Genomic DNA, 16,315 nt, shown 5'->3' with positions numbered 1-16,315 from the left:
CCGTCTTCTATGGAGATTCCTATTGCTATGCAAGTAGCTTTGAAAGTCCTTAAGTGGGAGGAGACTGTACTCGAGGAAATAAAAACTCTTGAAAAAAATGGCATATGAGAGTTGGGTGATCTACTTATAGGAAGGAGAATTCTTGGATGCAAATGAATGTTTAAATCAAGTATAATTTGATGACTCTCTTGAATGGTACAAGGCTCAACTGATAGAGATTCACTGAGACATTTGACATTGATTATTTAGAGATATTTGCCCCAGTTACAAAACTAAACTATGTAAGGGTTCTTTTGTCACTTGCAGCTAATTTTGACTGGCCTCTACAATAATCAGATATAAAGAATGTCTTTTGTAATGAGAACTTGGAGGAAGAAGTGTATATAGATACACATTTGAGATTTAGTGAGATATTTGACACAAATATGTGTAAACTAAAATTTTTTTTAAATGGTTTCACTCGGTCACCGATAACATGATTTGAGAATTTTTTACTATTTGTTAAAGGTTAGGGGTATACTCAAGGTTAAGAAGATCGTATAATGCTCTTTAGACATTCAAAGGATGAGAAGATAGTCATTACTGTTTGTGTGTGTGGATGATATTATTCTCATCGAAAAGGATGCATATGATATGAATCGTTTGAATACATTCCAATCATCTATTTTTGAAACCAATAACTTAGGATCTCTAAACTATTTCTTTAGCATGGAGGTTGCTCGATAAAAGAAAGGAATTGTTTTCCCAACGAAAGTATATTATTGATCTTCTCAATAAAATTGGGATGAGTGGGTGTATACTCACAATTATTCCTATTTATCCCATTCAGAAACCGAGAGATGAGAATGAAATTGATCCAGTGAATACAGTTTGGGATAAAAAATTAGTGGAGAAGTTCATATACTTATCACATATACGGGCAGATATTGCCTTTGCTATGATTTTGACAAGTCAATTTATGCATTCGCTATATGAGAACCATCTTAAAGCAGTTAATATACTTATTAGATATCTAAAAGGTACACCAGCAAGGGCTTACTCTTTCAAAAGACCACACAAAAGAGTATAGAGGTCTACACTAGTGTAGATTGGGCAGACTCAATTATTGACAAGAGATCAACTTTTGGATACTGCACTTATGCGTGGGGAAACCTGATTACATAGCAAAGTAAGAAACAAAATGTGATTGTAAGGAGTAGTGTTGAGGCAAAATATAGTGCTATTGCTAATGAAGTATGTGAGATGTTATGATTGAAAAGAATTCTTGAAAAACTACGAATTCTGATAACCATGCCAAAATGAAGTTATATTGTGACAAAAAAGAAGTCATAAGCATTGCAAAAAAATCCATTACAACATGATCACACAAAATATATGGAGATTGACATCACTTCATAAAAGAGAAGATTGATTATGGGGCTATTTGCATGGTATTTATCCATACCACTCCACAAATAATAGATATTTTCACCAATTGACCATTCAAGCCTAGTTTTGAGCTCTTTGCAAGTAAGTCGAGCATGATAAATATCTATGCTCCAACTTGAGGGGGGTAGGTTATTTGCATGGTATTTATCCCTACCACTCCACAAATAATAGATATTTTCACCAACTGACCATTCAAGCCTAGTTTTGAGCTCTTTGTAAGTAAGTCGGGCATGATAAATATCTATGCTCCAACTTGAGGGGGGTTTTAGAATTTGAGGAAGATTTTATATCTTCTATCTTTAGTATTTTCTATTTCCATAATTTACTATTATTGGTATGTTATAATTCTTATTTCATTCTATTATCATTAGCAATTATGACTGATTTTATGCTTTTTCTTATTGTGGGAGCCATCTTCTTATATTTATCTTGTAATCGTTTTTTATGAAATATAAGAGGAACACTTATTTTCTTACTTTCAAAAACTACAGAGCCTCTACAAAATAAGGATTAGAAGAATACCACAATGATGAATGCCTTGAAAAGAAAATCACGCTTGAGATATCAATGATCTATCAAATAAACAAAATTGTGGGATCTAATTTGATCTTTTTATCAAAATGCAGAGTATATGGAAATATTATGGAATCAACGCTTAAGAATTGTTTGCTCTTATTAAAACATTGAATACAATTTGCATTTTAATTTCTATAGCAATTAATTTTAGATTGTCCGAGCACTTGTGTGATGTGAAATATACTTGTTTATAAGAGGAAGTTAAAGAAAAAGTTTATATGGACTCTCCATTAGGATTTGATAGCTCTTTCACAAAAATTAAATTGTGAAAATTGAGAATGACACTTTATGGTTTTAAAAAGCCCACAAGAACATGGTTTGATAGATTTACTGAACTTGTGTATCAAATGGGATACAAATAAAGTCAGTGAGACCATACTCTTTTTATAAAATACTCCATTGACGTTGAAGGAAAGAAATAACTTAGAATAAAATTTGTTGAATAATTTGAAATCAAGGAACTATCATATTCCAATACTCGGGTATAGAAGTTGCTCGATTAGGAAAAAAAAATTTCTCTCAATAAAAACTATTATGGACCTAATTAAAAGAAATAATGATGGCTGATTGTAAACCAGGTGAAATTTTAATTGAACTAAATAAAAAACTCCACAAATAAAGAAGAAATATAAGTTAACATAAGCCAATATCAATGATAAGTTGGGCAACTAATATATCTATCATATACACGTTATAGCATTGCATTTATAATAAGTCTCATTAGTTAGTTTATGCATAAACCCAAAAAGTCTCATATTCCTGCTACTTACGAGATTCTAAAGTATTTCAAACCAAATATGGGTATGAAATTTTTCTGAAAAAGTCGTGATGCTCCATAAGTTGAATTTAACATTGATGCTATGTGGGGTCACTAGTGGATAAAAGATCCATTTCGGGATTTTACACACTTATGGGTGAAAGTCTTATAATATGTAGAAACAAAAGATAACCTACGATTTGAAGATCCACCATTGAATCTAAATCAAAGCTATTAATTACTCAAGACATCAGACACCTTTTTAGGTCTCCTGCAAGGTGTTTGGGAAATGAATTTAGTGGGAAGATGGTTATGGAATAACAAGGGGATGATAATATGGGTGGGCGACGACATTTGAATGGAGATAAATGTGTCTCGACTGAATATTGTGGGTTGAACGGCGGATGATAAGATACAGGCAGCGAGGAGGATCCACCGTTGTTCTTGAGCAAGATATAGATACACCATTTGCAAAATGAAGATGATAAAATACTCCAAAGAGTATAGAATAGATAATAAAGTTTCCAAACACAATAATAATGGACAAAAGTTTTGCAAAAACAGAAAAATAAAATATATAAATAGTCTGATGCTGGAAAAGAAACTCAAATTAGAAGAAAAAAATGAAATAAATCATAAAAAATAAACAAATTAAAAATCAAGTAGACGAGTTGCCAGTTTCGTGATCGTGAGATTGCTACAATCTTACGGAATCACTGATTCCGCAGGATTGTGGAGCTTCCACCATCGGAATTGCGGTTCTGTTGAAAAAGCTCCTACATTATTATTCTGAGCTTGGAGAGACTTCTTTGGAAGGACTGATCTCAATGTCAGATGTTCTTTCTCACAGAATATCTAAGAAGATTTTCAAAGTTGTAATTCACCACTTTTGTTTGATCATCTGTCTGCGGGTGTACTGCTGAACTAAATTGAAACTTGTCACTCAGTTATTTTATATAACTTTTTTGAAATGGTTTTATCTGAAGTGTTGATATGTTGGACCTCTTTAAGTAACGACAACCTAGAGGGTAGGTTATATGTTTGACAATTTCAAAATCTACTTTGCTGGGGTTACCATATGTTTGGTATCAGCTCCTTGGACTCATTGTCCTTTAGGACAACCAATGCTAATCTTGGTGGTGCTTCAAACCAATGCTAATCTTGGTAGTGCTTCTCTCTCATGCTCAGTCTAGGACTCGTTGAATCACCAATATCTCACCCTCACCATCTGTAATTTGACACTCCTTTCAACCAATGCTAATCTTGGTGGTGCTTCTCTCTCAAGCTCAGTCTAGGACTCGTTGAATCACCAACATCTCACCCTCACCATCTGTAATTTGACACTCCTTTTTGACATCTTTATTCTGTCTGTGTCACTGTCTGTTTCTTCAATTGTTCTTTGCTCCGTGAAGGAGATCATTCTTTTGTTTGGGCAATCTAATACAATGTGCTTAAAATTGTGGCACTTGAAGAACTTCTTGAGTGGTATATATTTGAGGGTGCTGGTTTCTCCACTCTAAACTAGTTTTTTCTCGAATGAAATTGGTTTGGATGTTCTACTTGGTGTGCTTTTGCTGCTTGATCTTGCATTCGAATTCGGTCTATAAAATATGACGGTCAATTGGTGACATTATTGTTTCTTTACCTTCAAAATTAGGGCATGTACATTGAGTAGGGACCAATACAACTGAGGCTGTACCACATTACTAATAGACGGCTATAGTCCTTCATGATATCTCACTATGATGTGCTTTGCTGATTCCACCAATTCACATTTTTATATAAGTTGACCAAATTCAGCTATGTACTCCACAAAAGAGTTTCTTTAGCATAGTTGATGCTGTTATAAACATATCTTGCTGATAATGCATGGGAAGATATTTATGATGCATCTCCTTTTTCATCTTAAACTTTGTAGTAATTTTATTTTTCCTCTCATGCTAGCATAGGTGCTTCAAATTTTATCACCATAGAGATGTATTATTTTTAACTTAATAGCATTTTGTTTTACACTTATGTTAGTTGAAGCTTTTTTGGATTCAGAGACCCGTTCCACTATTTGTAGCCACTCGATGAATTCTTTCGGATCCATGCAATCGTAAAATTCTGACAAGTCAATCATCATTTCAAAAGTTTGGCTTCTCCTCTGATATTTTATGCCAAATCTTTGAGATATTGGCTCTTCATCACTGCAAAGTGCATGGTGAAAGACATTAAATTCATTCTCTTGATCTGGCTAGTCACCTTTATGACTATGGGTGATCTCTCCTGATTGTCTCCTTTCACAGGTGGCAAATTTATATTGCAGTTCAAGGATTTCCCATTTCATGTTTTTCATAGTGAGCTCATAAATACTTCGTTGCAAGTTTCTCCTTGGCGGCATGATGGTCGTATTTCCAATGAAAGTTTTGACAAAAAGAAAGATATTATTTAGAGTTAGGGTTAGGGTTGGGGCTAAGTGGATGATGTTGGAAAAAATTTTTGTTGGGGGTGTTAGGTTAGGCTATATTGATTCTTGGTTTAGGTGTAGGAAGGACAAGTCCCTTAAAAACTAGGGCTTGCTGGGCTTTGATACCATACGATACCATGTTATGGCTCCTAGAAGGTGTTTGAGAAGTAGATTTAGCTGGGAGGTGCTTGCAGAATAGCAAGGGGATGATAATATGGGCTTGAAAGTGTCTGGAGTGCAAATGAAAACAACTGGTTAAACGATGAATGGTAAGATACGGGTGGCGAGGAGGATTCACCACATGTTCTTGAGCGAGATACAGATACATTATTGGTAAAAAATAGATGATACAACACTCCGAAGAGCATAAAATAGATGATAAAATCTATAAGCACAATAACCATAGCCAAAAGTTATCGAAAATAGAAAAATAAAACATATAAATAGTCTCCTACTAGAAAGACCAAAAGTTATCGAAAATAGAAAAATAAAACAAATAAATAGTCTCCTACTAGAAAGAAACCCTCAAAATCAGAAAAGGAAAAAAAAAGACAAAAATAAAAAATCAGATGGGTGGGCTATCAGTTTCGAGATTGCGAGCGATCTCACATGATCGCTTATTCCATGGGATCATGGAGCTTTTGGGATCAGAAGTGAGGTTCTGTTGGAAAATCTCTCGCCTTAGGATCTCTAAAATCTTATGAATTAAAATCATTTTAGCAGATATGAAAATCAAATAGGAATAGTCTATGAAGATATACCATGAAAATAAATATGCCATCAGAATTGCTCACAATTCTATACAATATGATAGTACTAAGCATGTGGATGCAGATAGAAATATTTATAAAAAAGAATTAAAAGTGGATTAATTTGCTCTAAATATGTTTCAACAATAATTGCTCACAATTCTATACAACATGATAGTACCAAGCATGTGGATGCAGATAGAAATATTTTTAAAAAAGAATTTAAAGTGGATTAATTTGCTCTAAATATGTTTCAACAAGAAGATGGCTTGTTGACATAACTCAATAACTCCACATTCAAGAATATTACAAGTAAACTGGAAGTGGTAAATATGCGCTGTCTATTTTGAGGGAAAGTGTTGAAAGGTCATTGGATCAAGAAGGGTTGGCATAAGAGCTGGGTAAGAAAAAATAGATGTCATGAATTCATTTCTTAGAAGAAAATACCTCTTCCATAGATTCATATATGAAAATGAAAGGATCTCCCACTTATTGCTTTCTTGACATTAATTTGCAATTTCTAAATGATCAAATGTAAGATAGCTAGGGACAATTTTTTGTGTTTATTATAGTAATTATTTATTTCATTTTTCTATATATGTAGTTATGTTCATAAATAACCATCAAAAGAACGAACAATCCAAGCTTTCCTAGTCATCTCTTCTTTTTTTTACATATAGTTTTGAAATCAGTTATACTTGCCATATTAATATATCATTTTCAATTTATAAAAATCGCCTTGTGCATGGTGAAGGCTACAGTTTACCAGCTTGGCATTTGAATTTGCACTTTGTATTTGTTTCAATCCATATCTTGGTTTTTAGCTTATTCGTATTCTGCCAAGTGCATTTTAATATGCTATTTTATCCCTTGTTGAATGGGCTGTGGTCTTTTCATTTTATTTTTGTGTAATTTGAGTTTTGTCGCTGTTGCTTTCTCTCATTCTTTTTAATAAATTTTTAATAAGCAAGTACTTGCTTCTAGTTAGTGAACTTAGGTGGTTCTTTGTTCTAAAAACAAGAATTTGATCCCTAGACTTTGTTGTTATTTTTTTCGCACACTGACACGGCTTTGTTATCTTCATGACACATCATTATCTTATTTATCATAGGAGGAGGAACTTAGGAAGGGTGAGCTGGAAGCTGACAAGGACAGAATGATGAGAGAATATAGGGCACAGCTGGATGCTGATAGAGCTCGTAAACTCGCAGTTGGAAAGAACCATTCAGGCTTGAAGTTGCATCACAGTAAAGGTTGACGTACTCCAAACGTTTCATTTATTTTGTTCAAAATAACCTAGTGGTGGTTGACAAAGAATTGGTTCCGTTGTTATTTGTTTGATTTTTCCTTTTTTTTCTGTTTTCTTACCCTTGATGTCAAAAAGAACTGCAGCAAAATGGATGGAGGATGATGAATAGAAATATATGCATAGACAGTGAAAAATTACCCTACAAGACCTATGTAAAATTTTATTAGAATAAATTAAATTATCATAATAAAGATGAGAAATTTTATTCTCAGAACATCTTTAGAATAACTATTTTATAATTTCTCCTTAGGGTGCATATAAAATCAATGGTGTAATCATGGTCCAAAGTGAGGGAATCAAAAGATTTTCTCAAAATTTAACGTTGAGACTTTTGAGATTACATAACAGTAAGAGATTTTCTTAAAAAATCTTTTAGGTCAGGGCCACACCTTAACCCTTCCTGTTTCTGCCCTTATATATATGAATTTCACCGTTGGAATTGCTACATTTTTACCATTAAGAACCGCTGAGAAAATTTTATTTTCTTTGCTGTTTGATTTTTTAGTATTTTTTAGACTCTGTTTACATACATGCCACCTAATTCTTTCTTATTGAAATCTCACACAAAACTCTTCTTGCTGTAGCAACTATACCCAACATTTTCTTCTACTTAACCTCAACTAGCCATGGTTTGGTTAGTTGTAATCATATAGATTTTGGAACAACCCAACCATCTATTTATCTAAACAATAGTTTTTAAAAAGAAGAAGCTCCTTTCTCCTCTACCAGTAGTCCTTTGACAAATAGGGCTGTGTGACGCAATTCTGGCTCCTCGATGTGGTTTACCACCAGTCTGAATGTGGTCAATCTAGCTATCAGTAAGTGGTCTGATGACCATCCAAGGTTCGTTGATTTTGTAATGATCTGACAATTAATGGTGGACTGGTGGTCCTATGTTGGTCTGGTGGGCACTGAGAGGCATAGAATATTTGAAGTTAACTGAACGTTCTGGGTGCCCTGGAGTGCTACTTTAGAATTAGAATTAGAGTTATAATTTGGATGGTATTATGTTTTGTTTAAAAAAATGCGTGATATGGAAGTTAACGAAAAGAATCGGGTGGCAATGGCATGTATCCCGTGTATTTTAATGTTTCAATACTTGTCTGAATGTTCCCTGCAGTACTATTTTTTAGCAGTTTATAATGGTAATGGTTTTTTGTACTTTTATGCATATCTTGCTGTTTACTTGTGCGACATAAATGCAGTGAAGAGGGACAAAGATTCAAAGAAAGGAAGTACAAAGAAAAGAAAGGTTTATTCTATACTTGTTCATGATTTGTTTTATTTAGTAGTTTTACTCGACTTTTTTTTCTACCTCATCTCTGTTTTTTGTATTTTGGACTTACGCTCATGTATACACACATAGGACTTGCTTGTGGTGCTGTTTGAATGCTCATGTTCTTGTTCCTTCTACAAAATGATTGGTAGGTTAAAATCAATTTGCTGAAATCAGCATTTTTCTTGATCTAAAGTAAGATGCAGCATTTTTCTTGATCTAAATTAAGATAAATTTGTCTGTCCCTTGAAAATAGAAGTAAATTAGAGGGGGTTATTTTATTTTTAGCTAGTTAAATACTGATTAATTAGCTAACTCAAATAGCAGTTAATTAAGTTAATAGGTAACTACTTGAGCCAGGGTTTCATTGCTTAACTATCCCTCCCAATTTTTTTACAACCACTTTATAATTTTGATTTTTTTTATTGATGGGCTGGTTATACTTTTTTTTTTCTTTCTTATCTGATCGGAAAAGAAAAAGAAATTTTGAGGTCTTTATGTAATTTATGAAAAATGGGTTGATGTTTGAGAAACCTTGAAGAAATATACAAACTTAATTAAATAAGAAAAATTTTTGAGAGAAAGAACTCCATGCACAACCTAGAGAGGGTGGGCGAAACTCGACAAGCAGGACTTAGAGTTATCTGTGCACAAGTTGCATCAACGTTGAAGAAGCAATCAATGCCCTCAACAAACTATCAAATTTCATTTATTTCCTCTCATAGAAGAGATCTAGAACTTTAGAGATGGGAAAACATAAACTCTAAATCAAGGGTGAGATTATTATTATCGTTATTAAATTTCATCACCCAAATTCTGTGCGAACCTGCCCCCCTGGGCACAATTATCAGGCGATCCCATTGCTACTCTGTCCATTTGTTTTTCTGCTTTGATTGTGGGAAGGGATGTATATCTCACATTTTCTTGTATCTTTGCGTGCTGCATATGATTGTTGTATATCTTCTCGGGAAGTCGGCAGCCTATTATTTTCCTTCTTTGACGTATGTTCACATTAAGAATGACATTTGCTTTTTCCCATTCCATATCTGTTATGTTCATCTTTTCATATATTTTGGGCTGCTGTTCTCAGCCCTTGTTGTTGCTCCTTTTGCTCAGTAGTCTTCCTTTTTTGAGGCTCCTTGTGTTTCGGAGAATCCACTTTTGTTCCTCCTAGCTTCTGTCCTTTGCCATTCCTTGCTCCAATTATTCTCCTTATTTTTTTGGATTCCCTTACCTTTTGCCTGTACCTTTCTCTCCTTTAGAATGTGATGGGTGGGTTACCAATGTCAACAATATCCTAATCACTCTAGGATTAAATTTAATGGCATAACACAATACAACTCTTCTATAGGATTGTATGCCACATCCACCCTAACTGCGACAATGTCCATCTAGATTTAAGAATATCAAATGTTCAAGTTCAAGAAGTCAATGTTTAGTATATGGTGGGAGCAGCCTATTTAAATGCATATTATTCCAGTTGTGTTCTAAATTTGTAATCAGGTGGTGTCACGACCTGACCCAGAGCTTGAAATTAATCATGACGGTAACAAACAATCGGTCGGTGGAAATCAATTCATCGCTTTTCTATTTCTCTCACTAACAATTTAATATTCAAAAATTCATGAAAGAGTCACTAAAGAAAGTAATTAAAATTAATATGTATAAATTTGTACCTTTCTGATTTCTGTTCTCGCCTCCAATACACAGTTGCTTCTATTCTATTCATTGTGTTCAAAAACTTAAAACCTAAAAAAATATTTAAATAATATAATAAGTTGTCTAAACATAACCCATGAGTAATCACATTTCTAAGCTACCATAACAAAAAAAAAAAAACATGTTGGTCTTTCATATCTCTATAAGAAATCTTATAATATTCTAATCTTTCATATTTTTATAAGAAATCTTATATATGCTAATGTATGTGTCAATATTACTTTCCAATAAAAATACTCAAATATCCTGTATGCATTTACATTAACTTTGCTTTTACTTTATATATTTTACATACACATCCGCCTGCTTGAGGATCACAGTCAAAACACCCTGATACACCCTGACTGATATTATCCCGTCAACACAACGGTTAGTGATCTAAACATCACAATTGTCTTGGGTGGAAATATTCTTATCCACCCCTGAACGATATTTACCCTGTTACACCCTGACTGATATTATCCCGTCAGCACAACAGTTAGTGATCTAAACATCACAATTGTCTGGGGTGGAAATATTCTTATCCACCCCTGAACGATATTATTCTGTCGACATAGCAATTAGTCATCTAAACATTATAATTGTTTAGGGTGGTAAGTTCTGTCTACTTGCCCCTAGTCGATCTTATCCCATCGTCATAGTGTTTAGTGATCTAACAATCACAATTGTCTGGGGTGGTAGGAAAATTAGGTGCACGAGTACACTGGTGTTCCCTCCTTGCACCATTAGCGGGTGAGCTCTGAACATGCATATACAATCATTCATATATAAACTATTTCATTCTTTATAACATATATTATTCTAAGACAACTTCATGCATATACTAGCATGTGTACTTACTGTGTTATGCAACTAATTATCATACATATCATGCACATCTCTCATATCATTCATAACTCTTATATTATGCATATCTCTTATATCATACACATCTTTCATGTTATTCATATCTTTTATATCATGTATATCTCTTATATCATGTGTATCTTTCATATCATGCACATTTTTTCCTACTGTGCTTATCATGCATATCTATCATGTCTAATATTATGAAGGATATAACTAAACTAGAGCATTTACGGAGTCAAACATGCAGTTTGAAATAAAGATGATTATTGATATTTAAAAGTATAATTACTCACATCGGTTGCCACGCTAGATTCTTAATCATTGGTAACAAGCTAGACGTGCGATAACTTTACATTATATTAATAACATATAAAACAAAAATCAAACTTTAAGATTTAAATAATTTTCGTTAATCAAATTATTCTTTTTAACATATAGTTAATTTACCTGAAATTGACGGAGCAGTCGTATGACTAGTTTGTACATGCTTGCCTCGAGCTCCTCATGTAAATAACCTGAAATTCGTAAATATCTTAGGATCTCATGATTTATTGCTTATAAAATGATTTAACTCAAAACATAATGGATTTGCCAAAACGTACCTCAAACGTGCTTCACTGCAAAACCCAACCTTCTTCGATCCTAGCAAATATTCTTCCCTCTTTTTCCTATCTTAGCTTACTTGAAATTCGTAAATATCTTGGGATCTCATGATTTATTGCTTATAAAAGAATTTAACTCAAAACATAATGGATTTGCCAAAATGTACCTCAAACGTGCTTCACTGCAAAACCCACCCTTCTTCGATCCTGACAAATATTCTTCCCTCTTTTTCCTATCTTAGCTTACTACTCCCTTAGCCTTGTTGATTTTGAGCTAGAAGCCCTTACGAAAACCCATAAACCAACTCCTTTGCTTCTGACAGGACCTCGTCTTCGCTACGACAACCAGAAATAAAAAAGATATACAAGTCATGGTAATTCTAAAATTGACAGTGTGGAAAAGAAAACGAATATCTCAAATAGCTTGAATGAGGGTTTCACACTTACCAAAAGTTCACCGGGAGCTTTTACAAAAAGTTGCGGCTTCTCTGGTGCTGCTCGTCTCTACTGCTCGCGTCAATGTTATAAGGAACTGAAGCTGGAGCTGCGGTATCAGTCTGCCGAGAGTGATCACATACAGGGAGAGGGCTTCGAGCGATGAAACCGAATGTAGGGAAGGAAATTGAAGGCTACGACACCTGGAGTCGCGCGACTTGATATCGCGCGGGTAATGTCGGTTGTGAAAAGTGAGTGGAGTTGGAAGAGATAATTAAGAGTTAATTAAGTTAGGTTAAACTTATAACTTTCAATTTTAAATATTCCAATCTATTCATAATTTATATATAGTATTATATATCAAATAAACCGATTTGACATATAAAATTTTATAAAATTGATTCGGTTGAAATCTGAGGGATGCAATATTTGTGGTTAATTTGTCAAAAAAAAATTTCAGTTATTTCTCAAAACCCATTATTACGGGTGGGGATGAACATCCATCCTTATTGACAGAAAAAGGAACAAAAATATTGCTAAATATAGCCCCTGGCTTATTTGATAGTCCTTGTGAGATGCGCACAAGATTTTGGTGTTCACTGTACTAATGGAAATTAAGACTAGTTTGAAAATGGAGATTCAGAAGTTAGTACGTTAATTCGAGGCATTGAAGCTTGAGAGGTGAAAATAACAGGTTATAAAGGAAACAGATTTAAAGAAGTGGGAAAGGGCATTTATAATCCATGAATTTACATACATGCTGGTGAAAATATGTCATGAAAGTGTATGATTCAACTACCATAAAAACTCCTAATGTCGCCCATCCACTAGTTAATAAAGACTGCTTACACTTTGATTGACTAAAATTCTGGTAAGTCCACCTTGAAAATAAGATTCCAACATCTAACTTGTGGAAATAGCAAACTCCAACGGCTATATTCAAGTTAAAAGAAGAAAAAATTAAGAGCACAATTAGCCAATCACTTGGGTGAGTGGCATTGACTTTGGTCTAGAATACATCATGGGTTAAAATCCCTTCCAAAAATAAATAAAAAAAATAAAATAAAATAAAAGGTCTATTTGGGCACATTACTCTACCATTAATATAAGACTTGACAAAAAGAATGGATTGCTACAAAATTTGTGGCTGTCGTCCTCCCGCATCTTCCTGATATGGGGGTAATAGATATCTGAAAAAGCAGGCCATTAGAAAAGCATTGCGGGAAATCAAGGGTCCACTTCATCAACGGTTACTTAAATCCAGCGTTAGATTATTACACACTATATGAATTTTATATAAAATAAATCATTCTTTTTTTAATTGTTGTTCTCTGTAAAAATTATAATTTTATTGAAAGTAATCAAAGGTGATTCAGCGCTTACTTTTTCTTCATTTTCTTAGCGTTGTAGTTGATAGACATCTAAGTTACAATTATTCTGCATTAAGTATACATCTCAATACCAGCAAGGTTTAGGTAACATCATACCCAGGTAGCAGGTAGTCTACATTCTTATTTGCCAGTTTATTTTCAATACTATAAATTCTTTCCACTCTCTTTTCACCTTACCACTCCAATTCTAAGGCATCCTTATTAACACACTGAAAGGTATAAGAAATATTTGTTACTTTTTATACTACAAGACATTTGGAATAATATATTTTCAGGCTAGGAAGATACTTATTGTCACATCTTGCATTCATGCAGTCATACTGATCCCATCCCCATTAATGCATAATTAGAGTTGTAATCGAGGGAATTGGATTTGGTTGTATTATAAGTTATTTATGTTCGACTCGATCTCAAGCCGAACTTTCACATGCATATTCATACTTGATTTGTTTAATATCTTAAATAATCGTACTTGAAGTTGAACTTATATTGTTTATATTAATTGAAGGACCGTTTCAACGAGTTAATAACTAAGCTAAAACTTAGAACAAGTACATAGCTTTTCATTTAAATTTATTAACAAATGATTTTATAAATTTAAATAAATAAGCAAGTGAATAAATTTTGGATTAGTTTCTAACCACTTTACATAAATTAAAATGTAATAAATGAGTTGTACATTAATTTCTTGCAATTAAAAAACATACAAAAGTATTGATATACTAGTTTATTGAAATAAAGAAATAAAGATGAATTTCATTAAATTAATATATGTATAATTTTTTTTGAAAGCCCAAAAAGGCTAATATATTAAATATAAAGAAATATACAGATACAATGTGTGGGAGGGCCCAAGCATGGCACCCTGACCACACAAAAACCACAAATGGTTCCAAAACTAGAAAAAAAAAAAATAGAAAAATATATTAGATACTTAAAAAAAAGTTTAATAGTGCCGGAATACATAGTATCAGGTGGCTAGAGAGCGACCCATTTTGGTCTTGCCTCTATCTCTAGTTCTAGGTAGGAGCTAGCTAATAAGCTGGTAAGATGATTGCCATTACCAGTAGTAACCAATATATCATCCAATATATTCCCGAGATGGAGTCGGCCTCTATTCTTCTTCTTCCTCCTGGAAGTTTAATAGTGCCGAAATACATAGAATCAAGTGGCTAGAGAGCGACCCATTTTGGTCTTGCCTTTATCTCTAGTTCTAGGTAGGAGCAAGCTAATAAGCTGGTAAGATGATTGCCATTACCAGTAGTAACCAATATATCATCCAATATGTTCCCGAGATGGAGTCGGCCTATTCTTCTTCTTCCTCCTGGAATAAACCTGCCATTCCTTTTCCGAAAATTCAGTTTGATGGGGTGGTAGTTTACAAGACTCTCCTTATTATTAGTCTGAACACTATCATTTGTAGGTAATAGTCCATTAATATTATTTTCTATGGGGTTTGAAGGTGCCAACATCTTTACAAGACTTTCCTTATTATTAGTCTGAACACTATCATTTATAGGTAATAGTCCATTAATATTATTTTCTATGGGGTTTGAAGGTGCCAACATCACATCACTCGCAGTAATAGTAACAGCAGTGTCATGGGGGGTTCCTCAACGACAACAAACATCTCCTGTCTGGTAGTATCCTCCCCAGGTGAAACAAGAATGTCCAGAGCAGTGAGGTTAGACCCATTTTTATTCACTTGAATCTTAGATTTCAAATTTGGATGAAAATTGTGGCATTTATCAAGGACATGACCAAACATCTTACAGTGAGTACAATATGGGGGTCTGTGCTCCATGACAATTTGTTGCCAATAACCATTATGGGTTGTGCCCAGCCAGACTTCAGTGACATCAGGTAAAGTAATATCCCTTTCCACAAATATTCTGGCCACCAAGGGTCTGGTTAGGTTGAACGTAGACAAATCTAGCTTCAAAGGATCCCTAAGGATGACCCCAATAGAGTAAAAAACCTGATGGTAAAAAAATGCAGCTTGAGACCAGGTAAACTAAATCATACTAGTACAATGAGAGTTTCATGATTTGGGTCGAAATCCTGAGACCACTTGAGTATCTTCATAGGTTTACCAGCAATGTTAAGATATTTTTTGGAGAAAATCTGAGTGTAGTCTTCAGGCATGGTTAACCGAATCAAAACATGTCTTCCATCTATGAGCCCCACTTTTCACTTTCTTGCTAATTTGAGGTCATCAAAACTTTTCTTGATAACATCCATAGGTGGGTGTCCCCATTGAAATTTTCCAATGAGAGCAAACTTGAATTTGTCAGTCAGCGTTGAAATTTCTAATGTGGAGAAAAAGAGTGCCGCCTTCCCACTTTTTCTGCTCTCATTCTTAATAAAAGGATAGTCACCTGTACCATCACGATTCTCCTTATAACTTGAAGGAAAGACAACCGCCGTCTCCTCCTGAGGCCACGTGGGCAAATGAGGTTTTTTCAGGTTCAATCGAAGAAGAAGGAAACTCTATCACAGCAAAGAGAAGCCCTGCAAGTTCGGCAGAGGGCAAAAAAAATGAGCAGAAGAGTTTGGGGCGAAGCTGGCAGAAGACATGAACCTCTGAATGCGCAAAAGACGGTAAGAAATCACAGCTCGACAAATAAGCGCAACTCGTTCCACGCAGAAAAGAACTGCAGAAGAGGCACAAAGGAGGAGACGATGAAACAGCAGAAAGCAGACGCCGAAGCCCTTCGTCGTTTGGCGTGAAAGAGAAGACGACGATCGCAAGGTAGAGTTCGTCGTCGTCGCCGG

At 34.2% G+C, this 16,315-nt stretch overlaps 1 protein-coding gene across 1 annotated transcript in view; it reads left to right on the top strand.

The window, feature by feature from the left end:
• Positions 1-16,315, top strand: part of LOC110031240 (CWF19-like protein 2 homolog) — a 38,910-nt gene that overhangs the window by 12,388 nt on the left and 10,207 nt on the right. Inside the window, exons 3-4 of the mRNA XM_020734353.1 lie at positions 7,071-7,212; positions 8,474-8,520. Coding sequence (XP_020590012.1) covers positions 7,071-7,212; positions 8,474-8,520 — 189 coding nt within the window. The remainder of the gene's footprint in view (positions 1-7,070; positions 7,213-8,473; positions 8,521-16,315) is intronic.

This window comes from Phalaenopsis equestris, unplaced genomic scaffold, assembly GCF_001263595.1.
Source record: "Phalaenopsis equestris unplaced genomic scaffold, ASM126359v1 Scaffold000795, whole genome shotgun sequence".
Taxonomy (NCBI): domain Eukaryota; kingdom Viridiplantae; phylum Streptophyta; class Magnoliopsida; order Asparagales; family Orchidaceae; genus Phalaenopsis; species Phalaenopsis equestris.
Note: the sequence above shows the minus strand (reverse complement) of the source record. Positions and strands in the feature narration are given on the sequence as shown.